Source organism: Gymnogyps californianus, chromosome 15 (genome assembly GCF_018139145.2).
Source record: "Gymnogyps californianus isolate 813 chromosome 15, ASM1813914v2, whole genome shotgun sequence".
Lineage (NCBI taxonomy): Eukaryota > Metazoa > Chordata > Aves > Accipitriformes > Cathartidae > Gymnogyps > Gymnogyps californianus.
In genome coordinates this window covers 13,199,581-13,213,604 of record NC_059485.1, presented here as the reverse complement: position 1 = coordinate 13,213,604, position 14,024 = coordinate 13,199,581, and the positions used below count along the sequence as shown (strand labels likewise).

At 35.5% G+C, this 14,024-nt stretch overlaps 1 protein-coding gene across 1 annotated transcript in view; it reads right to left on the bottom strand.

Moving 5' to 3' along the window:
• GRIN2A (glutamate ionotropic receptor NMDA type subunit 2A) overlaps nucleotides 1-14,024 on the bottom strand; it is a 184,356-nt gene that overhangs the window by 39,239 nt on the left and 131,093 nt on the right. The window contains exons 5-9 of the mRNA XM_050906142.1: nucleotides 13,208-13,413; nucleotides 11,578-11,746; nucleotides 11,300-11,453; nucleotides 6,662-6,787; nucleotides 3,810-4,039 (exon numbers count right to left, since the gene is read on the bottom strand). Of these exons, the coding sequence (XP_050762099.1) occupies nucleotides 3,810-4,039; nucleotides 6,662-6,787; nucleotides 11,300-11,453; nucleotides 11,578-11,746; nucleotides 13,208-13,413 (885 nt within the window). The remainder of the gene's footprint in view (nucleotides 1-3,809; nucleotides 4,040-6,661; nucleotides 6,788-11,299; nucleotides 11,454-11,577; nucleotides 11,747-13,207; nucleotides 13,414-14,024) is intronic.

Sequence of the window (14,024 nt, the reverse complement as noted above, 5' to 3'; positions counted from 1 at the left end):
GCTCTGCCAGCTGCTAGAACTGTGGCACATGGCAACAAAACTCCAATCTTTTACATTTACCTATATGCCTTAATAAAACTGACGATTTCATTAAGTCAGTAAAGTGATCTTTCACAAACATTAAATACTGACTTAATCTGAAGGTTTGCTTACTTGCCTGAAAAGGCTGGTATTCAGAGCAGTTGTTTGTTATTGTTCTGGAATATTTTAAGGAACTGTGGAAAACATTACTAAAATAGTAGAAAATAGTAAATATTCTCCCTCTGCTAACACAGATTTTAACAGGAATTTTGGCTGGTTTGGAGTGATAGAAAAACACCCATATTTGAACTCTCTCCTTTCTTCTTTTACCAGATGGAAAACACTGACAATCTGATTTCTGATCTTTGAAGAATATAGCTATTAGTAATTCCAAGACTATTCTTATAATCATCAGTTACTGAAATGCAGATGATATCTATGCCTGACAACCCTCAAGAAGCACTGTAATGGTCTAATATTGAAGTGGAGAGATGGATTGGGGTAAGAGGGTCACCCTAACTACCCCATCATCCATGCTGCCTTTTGACCTCAGCCTGCTCTGTTTTCACACAGACATATCTCTAAGTAGCTATAGAACTTGTGACATCTTATTGCACAAAAATATAAAGCCAGGGTGACCAGATACTGTGAATCTTGCCAAAATAAGGAACCTGTAAATAGCATAATTAGGGCTTCCTATTAAGGTTGAAGAGAATCCCCTAGACCACATGCACGTGGGGCATTTCTTAAAATGTGCCTGTGTGGAGGAATCACAGCAGACAAACACTTTGCAAGACAATTCTGTCCACTGCTATCTACTCTCCCTTAGTAATCTTGTGTCTCTTTCATTACACGAAAAAGGCATAAATGGTCTCAAAAGTAACAAGTGCTGTGAATGCCAGCTTTGCTGGATACTTTTGGACTCATTTTCTGTACCTTTTTATGAACACAAAGCTTTTAAAAATCTTTTACATAAACAAGAATGTCAAAACATAATTTTCTTCTCATTTTCTGAATCATTTGAGTTTATGAACACCCACCCCTAGTAACTCCAGTACATGCTGTGCCATGTATTTCTGGGTGACACATAGATGACATGGCATTCAGAAATTCATTAGCAACATTATGAAGGTTGAGGAAACTATCAAGAGGTCTTAAAGCGAAGAAGGGTAAATAGCACGTTATCATGTGTTCAGCAAACCTGGTGAACCAATGCTAGAGTGCAACACATTTCCTGAATGGGAAGATATTGAATGCTGAGGGTCAGGGATGACTGCTCAGAGAGAGAAGGCTTTTTTCCTGGCTTCTCTTCTCTACAGTCTATCAGATATGGAGCTGGATTGAGAAACTCCAGTATCTCTAATTGGGAATACTTTACTGCATTGACAATACAGCACTGACAAAAGAGCTTGACTCTTCAGTTGTGGCAGTAGGAAAAAGAGGAGAGGGGAAGAATAGTAAACTGATTTACCAGCCCAGAAGTTTTTTCAAAAATTTATTGAACTTCTAGATATTACCTATTTAAAATTAATTTTACCCATACTTCTGTCCCTTCTCACTGGCCTTTGCCTATTACCGCTTTGCTTGCAGCAAGCGTCAGAGTTCTCTACTGAAGAAGGGTAAAATTGTTGCAAATTCCTGAACTGTTCTCCTACTAACAAAATTGCAGCAACAAGGCAAAGAGGTGAGAAAAATAATTTACCATGAATCAGATTATATTCCCATAAATTATCCTTAATTATTTGAATTTTTAAAATCCGAGAAGCCTCAGGATTGTGGAGGAGGCAAAACCTGTGTATGACAAGAATGTTTTGAAATAGATCATTGCTTTTCTGGACTTCTGGCTTGTTTAATTTAATCAGAAAAGGCATGGCTCCCCTGATTTATCTCTATACGCTTCAGGCAAAATTTGAAGAACTGTAAAATAAAAATAAAGGTGGCAGATCACATAAATGATCAGCAGAACACACAAAACCAGATGGTATTTTCTGATTCAAGTATTTTTCTATTTTTATTTTGCTTTTTGTGGAAATAAAATCCTACTTAGCAGAGAGAACAGAAAAATGACAAAAATAAGGACGTTGTTAGCCAAAAGCTACGGAACAAATACTGACATTTTTCCACCCCATAGGTGAGAGTGGCAAACAGGCAGCAAAGAGAAGAAGATAAGGGTGCACCGGCAGACCCAAACGCTAGTGCTGTGCCAGGTGCAAGCCCAAGCCTGCCAAAGCCGAGACTTCCCAGGAAAATGCTCTGTATTTTCTCACAAACAGGAGAAAGACATTTCTCAAATCCTTTTTTTTAATCCTCAAGAGAAGAATACCTTTTATCTGTCTCTTACTAAGAACATTATCTTAAAATAGAGGTATATTTAACAGTCTTCATACTCTTTCAAAGGTTTTGCAACAACACAACTTAATGAAAACAAAACTACTATCATTTTTTGTGTCTTTTTATCTGTCTTTCCTCTAGCCATGCTTGCAATTCATGCTTTGATACTTCAGGCAATCAATCAAAGGCAATCAATAAAAAGCAGTTAAAACAAAAAACAGACACAAGGCTATCTGAGCTGTTGCCTTCTTTTGAATAACAATTCCCTTTATTTTCTGTCCTTTGAGAAAAATCCCTTGTGAAGTTCTCCCCGGTGCTATACTCTATTTAAATATTACTTCTTAATGTCAATATTTAGTTTCATTTTGAAACAACTGGGCACAAACCTGAAAACAGCATGCCCTTCATGTATTTTGTGCATATCCATCACAACAATAATTTTGCAAATAGCCTTCAATCTCTCCATGCAATACCACTATTACAAAGCAGTCACACAAATGAAATTAAAAAAGAAGTAATTGCTAGGTTTCTGATTTATAAGACTATTGATTAAAGTTCACAAGTACAAAGATCTGGGAAGTATACTTTCAGCAGAAGAAAGTTCAGTCAAGCTAGAACAATATGAAAAATAAACATATTTATTATTTGTCAGTTTGTGTGAAACTCGGGTAGGGTTTAAATGAACTATCAGAGTCTACTGCTCAAAGTGAAATTCTCACAAAAGTTCTTGAATTAGGAAAGCATATTCCACAAACACATCAAAATTCTGCACCTTATCCTCTGTAATTTACATCTCACTTCAATGTGATAACACAAACCCCCAAATTTTCTTATCTGTTTATTTTTCCTATTTACTCTTATCATTTCATACAAGGAAAACAGTCAAATATCCACAGACAATACGTATCGCTTTTTATAATTTCTCTTTGCTTATTTGTGCTGGCACCACTTTAAATCTGAACTCTTTCTGTAACTTCCTTGCACCCTACAAAGAAAGCAAAAAGACATTTTTTTCAGGAGCATTAACTAGCTTCCGATAATTACTGGATAGTTGCTGGGTTTATGAATATTTTGTCAATTAATATATTATTAATATTCCACACAGAGATCTTAAAATAATTTTAAATATGCCTTCCCTGCATTCAAACTGACTTTTTCATTTTTCAAGCTTTTGTATATTGGTGAGGCATTCCTTTTAATCAAACAGGAATTGATTCCATCACAAAAAAAGTTACTTTTCAATTAATGCAGTTACTTTTGAAAAGGTAACTCCAAGACTTTGAAAACAGCCTGATATTTTCATGCTTTGGGTCTTAGGTTTGTTAGTAAAGGGTTACACTCAGAATGAAATCATCCAGTTTTAGCTTATTATCTTGCTCAGAGTTTTTTTAGCAAGTACAAATTTGTAGAAGGATTATGAAGAGTGGACACTGACCTCTTTTGAGCTGAAGACCTACCTTTTTATCACTCAATCCAGTCACTTGGTCAACAAATTCCTCTTGAATCATAAATGCAGCTAAGTTGGCAGTATAACTAGCCAGGAAAATGACAGCAAAGAAAGCCCAAACCGACACCATGATTTTACTTGTTGTCCCTTTGGGGTTTTGCACAGGCACAGAGTTGTTGAATACCAAGCCCCAGAGTAACCACACTGCCTTTCCAATGGTAAAGGATGGTCCATGGGGATCTGTAATTGCAAAGAGCAGTTATTTTAGTTGCAGTTAAATTAAACCTTGGCAAGATACCCTACGTCATAACAACACAAAGACATGGTTAAAAAATATTTCAATACCTATTCACTGTACTCCCAATGGAATCACAGGATTTACCACAGGTACTCTCTATTGTAATGACATTAATTTCCATATTTGTAAAAAATAATTCAATATATTTCTATGTGGCATTTAGTTCAAAACTTTTAAAATGAAAATGGAAAGCACAGGTTTGGAGGAGAAGCAAACTGGTATGTCTCTTGCAGTAAGGTATGTGCCACAGTATTGCCCCTTTCAGTCTTCTGTGCCAGTGGACATGTAAGATGGGAAACTGTGGGTTTAGGTCTTAGCGATTCAATTCTAGTATTTTTCTCACCCAAATTGTTTTTTATCATCTCCAGTCTTCCAACATTATGCTTTTTGAACTTTATGTGGCATATTTAAAATCAAAATGTGTGAATACGTCACCTACTTTTAAGCAACTTTGCACTCAAAGGATAAATCAGTAAGTCAACACAAAGGAGCTACCTGTATAGGCAGGTAACTTAGAGCAAATCAGACTCTGGCTACCTCACAGGTTCAGAGGCAGTTCTCTGGCTTCAAATGTGTTGGCATTACAGGTAAAAACCTGTCCCAGCTAATCCACTCTGTCATTTTTGTTATTCCTGTTTTCAGTCAGCTTTTAATTGATGCCAAAGCAAGAAGAAGCGGTCAGCATGATGCCCTCATGCCCACAGAGTGACAGAGGTGGATTAGTAATGCTATTATCCACTTAAAAGGTCTTATTGGTAGAGCCCCATGAGAATAAAGGGAAGTTTGTTCTTAGCCAGCTCTAGGTAAGTACAGTGCAATCAACACATATTGCTCGTCATCCAGACTCCCTTTATCCTCAATGGAGAGAAACAGAACTCCCCTGACTGTGTCTCATTTGACCTTTTTCTAAGTATCTATTTTTCAATTAAATGGCAATTCAGACAATAAGCTCTGATGCAAACACCTGTAATATTACCTCCTTCCCTGCCCTGTCCCTTTTTTCAAGGGGATGCACATTACAAACTCAGATTTAGTTATTAATTTAATTATAATTTATTTTAATAATAATTTTGTTATTATTAAAAGAATAAAACTCAATGTGGGTATACTCAGTGCATATTCTCATTTCAGTAGAAATGCTCTCTAATATAGTGCAAATTTTTCACAATCAAGCACAACATCTTAGATTATACTCTTTCTATTCTGCAGCAGTGCTAAGAAGATAGAGTGCAGTAAAATAAACACAATGGAGCTGACTTTTGGTTTATGAAACTACCTTCTAGAGCCATTTAAGACTGAGCTGATACAGGGATATTATGTATTTTCTGAGCAACAATGATAAGGAAAGTATACGCCAAGAAAGCAGTCTAAAGTTCTGTTTATGCTACTGGAGATTGTATTACCATTGAGCTTCATTCTGCAAAAATGCCTAGGGAAAGGAGTAATCCACATAAAGATTCCCATTTATTTTAAGCTTCCCATGTTTCAAACGAATGGCAGCTGGATTCATGGCAAGTCTCTAGAGCTAAGTTAGGATGGTCTAGTGCCATAATATGCCTTTGTAGCCATAAGTACACTAATCAATTCTGGCACATGAGGTGGCACAGAAAAGAACAGCCTAGCCCCTAGATCCCCAGTGTCTATATTCACCTCAATTTCCCCTTCCTAAACACGGTGTTTATTTTGGACAGAGATTACACATTTACCGTCTTATTGAAATGATAACATCTTCTGAACATTACAATAATCCCCTTTTTCAGGGAACAAGCTAATCATAATCTAGAAGAAACCATTAGCTTGTAATAGTCTCCAGAACTGTGTTCACCAAGCTGGAAGATCTCTTGTTACAAAATGAGGCAAGTATGATTTAGAAATTAAAAACAGGCTACACTCTCAACTGTAAGTAAAGAAAGGGAAGGATGATGGCACCACAATACATGGAATCCTCATTCTCAGGTCAAAGTGTTAATAATATACAACTGCAGCTTTCACTGAGAAAGGCAAGCTCTGTATTAAATTTGTTGTGCTGATATATTTTGAAAATGAAGTTTCTATAACCATGGATGCTGCACAGAAAGAAGTGATGCCCTTCTGCCACTGGCCTCATTTCAAGGCTGAGTTCATCAGACTTTTTATAGGGACTATATATAACTATATACAACATAACTGCTATTTTTCCAGATTATCCACCAAACCACACCAGTTTAGATCATTTTCTCTGAACTAACCACGAATTCATAAGTCAGGAGTCTGTAGAACTTATTCCAATGCTTTTTTAAGCTGACACTCTACAGCTTATACAGTATACTAACCAAACACTGCCTGAATATGACTCTTTCCGATATCACTTACCCTTCTATATGTCTTTATTCCAATGAATTAGAATACAAATATGAGCATAAAAGCCCTCAAGAAATCATATTTTAAATGAAGAGCTAACAAAGTTTCATAGCTGCTTTTACTGTTTTATTCCTATGTTATGTTTATTTTAAAAGATGGAGGGCAAGGGATGGGAAATATATGATTTTTTATAGCTTTAGGGTTGTGTAAAATGCAAAGCTTACCTCTCCCTTGTGCTAAGTTCCTGTTATATCCTACAGGACTAAAGTACTCAAATATAAAGACAGCCATGGCAGACACAATGAGAAGCATCACAAACATCATCACCCAGACAGAAGCACTAAAAGGCTCTGCAGCAAAACACACAAGAGAAACAGAAACACAGTTCATTAAACCAGTCGCAGCACAAGAATTCTAATGTCTTCGGCTAGGCAAGCCCAGCAGCTTTCTTTAAATTAGCTTTTACCAACCAAAATGCTAGCAAATAACTAAGTAGCAATATATAAATAACTGCTGTTAGTATATATACACAAAATTCATAAAGTCAAAATCTTAAATGTAAGTTGCAATTCAAAAACAAAGGCTGCACGCTTTTCTTCAACAAAACCGTCACTGACACTGAGTGGCAAATAATTGGTTTGACTCACTGCTTATTCAGTCTACAATCAGGTAGCCCATTTCTATTTATCCTATGTTATATGCATTTATCAACAGGATGGTCCAACCATTATGACTGTGTTTCTGCAGAGCAAAAGCAATTAAGCATGTGTTTAATACGTGTGGTAATTCAGTGAAGTAGGCTTGTCTCTCATTTTCTATCCAACAAAAAGTATTAGGGAGAAAAGCTAAATACTTGCATTCAAACTAAATTTTTTTGTTTCAGAATTTTTTTTGCTCTGTGTTCACTTTCATCTACCTGCAATGGAGATGTTGCTTTTACCAACTGCAAACACAGCCTTTTGAAAGTCTCTTTCTCATCTGGGAGCAAATTTCTGAAATCAAAAGGTTTTTATGGGGAACTGAATGTCAGTTTGAAAGACAGAAAAACCATGATTAAGTAAAAGAAGTAGGCTGGAACAGAAAACTAAAAGCAATTTCAAATACCACACTAAGCACCAACTTTTTGAAAGGATCGGCTATGGTAATAGTATGTGACAACATAAAGTTCTTAAATATCATCTTGCCCAATCACAAATTCTCTGTCATTTCAGGAGTCCCTGTGGTAGCTGTCATGGTATAACGATATATGTAAAAAAGGTTTTGTATGGCAAAGTAATCTCTCTTTATCAGGTCAGCTTATTTGGGGGCATTTTATATCCTAATTTTGGTAGATAACGCAAGTGTGAGCATGCTCTGAAGTGTGAGAAAAAAAAATCTTAGTATACTATTTCAAATTAGGACAGAATCAAGAAGCACTTGAAATTACAAGAAATTAATGTGTTCCAATGCTTTGCCTGTTTTTGAAAGCCCAAGAGGTTCCTCCATCCTAACTTCTTCATTCTTTGAATTTAAATTAAGATTTGAACCACTGAAAATTCTTCCATCACTGCAGGAAACAACTATGAGTGAGAGTTGAGGTGTGCTAAGCCCAATAGCCCAACCTGAACCTTGCCCGAGTTAGCATGAATGATTCACCCAGAACTAGAATGAAGCGTAGTAATTTGGGCCCAAGCATGGAAATCTCATGAGATCGTTTGCCTTTCCTACAATTTCTTCAGAACTTTGGAACCAAGAAAAGACCAAATTCCAAATAGCCCCACTGGTGATTTTGGATGCGAACTAAAAAGGCAAGGCAGGGAAATTTTAAGCCAAACTGTTCTCTTTCTGTTTTTAAGATAAGGTTAAGGAACTGTATTTTTTTTAATTTTTTTTTTTTTAATTTTTTTCTTTTTAAGAGAGGTTATCAAGTTCTTTCAATTATTATAATTATTTGTTTGGAAGAGAATACTAAGTCAGCAAAATGACAGAATTTTAAAAAGGCAGAGAAAGATCCATTCATATGCAGACAGGTAAAGGACATTATGTAGCCAAATACAGTTAATAACAAATATTCTATGAATTTATATATTAACTGGATTAAATTGGAATTCACATAAAACTATCATACAATTTTGACAGCCTTCTCATAGAAGAAAGTAAGGCTGATAAAACTCTTATGAAAAGCAACAGTGTAGAAACAGCCATGGTAATTTGTCAACATCTAAATAAGGCAAAGGGCAAAACAAGCCGATGTGAAAAAGTGAGCTATAAACAACAGTTTAAGCAGAATGCTCTTTAATATTTTAAGCAGTCTGGTAATGAAGTGGAGGATTAAAAGAGGCAATAGGAAAATAAAAAGCTATTTAGAATAGCAAGCAGTAAGATTGAACAAGTACAAAATCAATTGAATAACAAAGTCGATCTTCCTGTCATATTAGACATCAAATTACACATTCAGCACTGTTCTTTGATTCTCAAAGGACAGAAACAGAACTTCCCTCAGGCAAGAAGCAGGTTTTATAAGAATTTTCAGTAAAGCTATGATATGGCAGAAAAATACTAATATATGACTTGTCAGTGTACATTTCAAATGATTGGCAATGGAGAATACTGAGCAATGAAAAAGATGTCTTACTCCACAAACTTCAAGTTTTACCTCCCAGCACCAAAAACAATACTTAAACAATACATAAAATAAATAGGGGCATAGGTTTCCTATTCCACCAATGCCTCCAAAAGAGAAAACTGACTTCACTTATGAACTCTCTCCCTCTTAAAAATATAGAAATTTGGATTTGAGGTTTCCCTTATTTTATTTGTTTGTTTAAATAAAATTGAATCAAATCTCCACATAATCGTTAAAAAAATTATTTGTGGATCTAGTATATATGAATTTTAGTACTATATGAAAATGTTTTAATGTGGATAAAATTCTCATTTGAAGGAGACACATCCGAATCAGAACACAGCAGATAATGAGGAAGAGGCTCTCAGCCCATCAGTTACTTAGATCTATTGGGCACAACCACTGAATGGAAAATCTAGTTCAGACAAAATCCTGTACTTGTCTACATTCACAGTAACAAATCACAAAAACAGATATTTCATGAACTGTAATCAAGTGCTATTTAAAAAAAAAATACTGTATTTGACAGATTTTTTAAAAATCTTCTAAAAGAATTATGTAAGATGACTCTGTTCTTAGACATTCACTTAATTGAAACAAAGTCAGTCTGTGAATAAATTCAGTTATCTGCCTGATGGTATTTTGCATGGCAAAGCGTTTTACTACTATGCACACCTCATCGAAATACACAGTCAATTCCAGTAAAGTGGCATTTTCATCTATGTCTAAAAAACCAGAACATACTTCTGAGAGTACAGACTTGATTTATTGGTGCCATAAATCAGATTTCTTCAGAAGTAATGTTATTCTATAGAGCTTTATAAGAAGGGGTTATTTTTACTTTTGAATTATATGTACGTCCAACTAAACCAATAACACTAAATGCATTTTAGAAATCTAATAACTATGTTGTTGTGAAAAACGCAAAAGCAGCTTCTCTTTTGATGGTAGCTATAAGCAGGTTTTTAAGAGGTAAGCAGAGTTCATAGTAAAAATCAACTGCATTTGCAGTACATTTAGAAAACACCCCAGTACTTATATTTCAAACGATAATTTCAACATGCTGCAACTGCAATTTAAAAAAATGAATTAACTTTACAAGTCAATGACTTACAGAAATGAAAAGACACTATCTGAATATTTTCATTAAAAGTACAGCCTCGTATAATTTCATTAAACAGTCTTTCATTCATTAAACAAAAATATTAACCACCAACAAAATCTGTTTAGGTATCATCGTGTTTGGGAAGTTACTTGATTACTCACTGTGCTACATTTATTTGCATCATCTCTGTAATGTAATGCACTGCTGACCCAATGGACTTGAACATACTAAACTGTTCCGTAAATATCTGGAAAATACTGATTTTTTTTTTTTTTTTTCCCCCTCCAGTTTCACTTGAATTATTTTAGTGTCACTAGCACTATTTTCCTGTGCAAACCATCTTTAAAAATACTGGGCCCAAATACACTATGAGGAACATAACAGCATTCCGGGCATTTTGATTGATCTCATGGCTCATTCTCTTTTCAGCTTCAGGTAAATTCAGGCTAACCACCAAATACAGAAGTAAACAATAAGCACTAAAAGAGAAGGAGAGGGAAATAATGAAAGGAGAAATGAACAATTGAAACAAGAAGCAAACAAGGAAAGAAGAGCAACGTCTTTGTGTCTTTATATCCCACCTCCTTTCTGCCCAGCCTTTCATTTCTTTGCAATATCTCCACTGTTCAACTGCACATCACAATTGTATCAATGGAGAAAACACTCAGAAGGTCTCCAGTGCAGTAGTATGGTGTTCAGAAGCCAGAGGTAACTGTTATGAAATTAGCTGTCAGATCTCTTCTAATCATAAGGAAGTCTCCTTTTCTTAGCTATTCTACAAGGGGTTTTAAAATTATCTTGTGAATGTTCAAAAGATATAAAACCATTTATAATGGGCTAAACAAGCATAAATTAGTTTGCAAAGAAGCAGGTTTTGAGGAAGTAATTTTCCCAACTGAAGATTTTGGGGGATTCTTTTTCATATTGAAATCACTATCACTGGTTTTCACTTACTGCATCTGAAACCAACAGCACTATCTTCATGTGCTAATAATCATGTTAAGAGCATGTCAACATGGTACAAATTTCCTAATGTAAAATTCAAAACTTGACAGAAACATGTCAATGCACTATACAGCTTAACAAACAATGAAATCTACCCAACTCTATAGAAATGCAATTAAATGATCTGGATGGGTTGGAGAATCATACCTAGAAAAGCAGATGGTGAAACTGTGCCATTGCTCCGTGACACCATGACGCTAATCCCAGTCTCAACAAATGGCACTGAAAAGTCAACCACTTCAGACCGCTCTTCATTAATAGTGAGAGACCCCACAGCCATAACTGCACGATGATATACCACCTGATCCACAAAGAGAAGACACCACCAATATTACTCAGTAGAGAATACCTCATTTCTCCAAAAGAATTAAAACCAAACATTGCTAAGTTCTTACTTAAGAGCTCTTTTACCTAACAGAACTTACTTCACCAATCATTCCATTCCACACATTATTGACTTTTTTGCCATGTTTCCCATTAGTCACCAAATACAGGTCATACGTGAACTTGACAGTTTTAGACAACTTCTTCAAGATATCGATGCAGAATCCTTTGCAGCACTTCTTTACGTTAGTTCCCTCATTCGTTGAGTTGCTGTCAACAGAGAAGAGAGATATAAACATTTCTACTGGGAAAAACAGAAGAACCACAACTGCAGGATTCAACATACTGTGAAACAATATTTTGTCACACTTGTGAGTGACCATGTTTTTCTGAATCAATGGAGAAATAATCCACAGGATGCTTTATATGGTGTTTGTAGCTCGTACTAATCATAACACAGTTGCTTGACGAGAGATAAATAGAAGAGAATGGTACACCTTTGTATGATATGCTCTCTGCTGCAGTATCCAGCTTACTGCACTGCACTTCTCCATCAAGACATACCGTCTCCTCTTACTAATCTCTCTCTTAGGCTTAGGTTAAACATTTATTACTGTTACTCTCAAGACAGAAGACTACATGTCATTTAGTAATTAGAGAACTTCCCGACATGTAAGCTATATAAAGGCACAGCAGTTCACCATACTGAAAATGGATGCTGCACCTTTTTCTGCACTTTGAGAAGGTGAATTTCAGGCCGCCTTTGAGTGCAAAGACGAGGGCTTTCCCTTTATTTTTTTTCTGAAATGTTCATTTCATGACCTCTAGAACTTTTTAGTATAAGTGTCTTCAGAAGCCAAGGCAATATTTTACGGCCTTTGAAAGAATTCAGAACTAAAATAGAACTAGTTTAGAACCTGACTAAGTACAGTTATGTCAAAAAAAAATGTTTCTCTGGACTTCAGGAAGCATGTGCACAACCATTTAGCAGTCTCTGGAAATCTTCAGAAACATGCATTATATTCCCTAACATCTGCCCAGTAAAAAAATGTTGTTGTTATTATAGTCAGTTCATAAATACATAGACTGAAGCACAGAATGGGTGAAACAACACTGATAAATGCAAAATGAGAAATTTTTCACTGATTTCTAATGACTGCTCCAAAGTTATAGAGTAATCAAAGCAGGGGACTTTTCTCTAGATGGTATGTCACAGTGGTATTTTATGCTGGAGTAGTTTATCCTGTACCAAATTTCAGCATAAACATACATTTTCAACAGGAGACATTCTCAAATTATTAAAGACTAATTAAACAGGCATATTTCAACATAACTGAAAACAATTCAAAGACGACTCATTAAAACTGTCCCATTTTAGAATGCAATCTTCCTTCATGTGATGGAAAAGGGCTAATTCTAGTTGACTTTGAATTTACTATAAACTTACTATCTTGTCATTAATTCAATGTGACTTACATGTATACAACCAGAAGCTTTCAACTTATTAAAATGGAAGATGTGCAAACAAGAGCCTAGCGTGTGGGAAAGGGAAAAAGAAAGAGGAAATGAAATACAGAAGGAAAAGCAAAGATAGGAAGCAAGAGGAAAAGAACAGCAAAGTATCAGAAAACAATTATACAATGAAAGAACCAAAGGAAAGAATTAATGAGAAAATAGAGGAATATATTTCGCACTCAGGAAAAAAAAAAGGAATGCTGTGTATTTACTTACTTAATTTTGACAAATTTACGACATGGCACAGTGTTTTTTTGGCAACTTTCCATCAAAGGATCCACATCCTCAACAATGACAAAGGGAGCCTCCTCCAGGGTGACAATACTCAAATGGTTATCGTCTGGGTCGCTGTCTGCGAAAGAGCTGTACCTTGGCCAGACAGAGTACTTCAGGCTCAGTGAGTTGTTCTCCCATTTCCCCACCTGAAATGCCAAGATACGCAGGCTGCTGATATCTGCTTGCTTGTTTTTGACAAATGAGATCTAATACTAAGTGTGCTGGGATACAGGTACAGGAAATTACATTGCAAAGACAGTTGTCTTGGGTTTTTGTTATCAAAATTACTTTAGAACTTTTTAGTAATTGCATGAAGTGAGAAAATGCACTGTGGTAAAGACAAATATGGTAACGTTATTTTAAGAGAGAACAGCTTTATAAAGACTGGATGATATCAGTTAACACTATCTATCACCTGGCTATAGCTGCACTAAAATTCGACATGCTTTATTTCCATTTGAGCCAGAACAGCAACCAGATACTCCATTTGTAATCAGGACCAATTTGCAGTAATAAGAAAACAGTTCTCAAAAAAAGAAAAAAAAAAAAAAAGAGAAAACTAACCCCTCCACACACATACACGAGACTGATAACCAAAGTATCATAACATCATTTTTGTATTTTCTGAAAACGGAATACTCTTCTATTCTTATAGTTTGAAAAGCCATTATGAAAAGCCATTTACCTAAGGGTTCCATCGCATCTGAGCCAGGCCAAACCACGTTTTCAGTAAACACAAGTTCAATTGTGCACAATT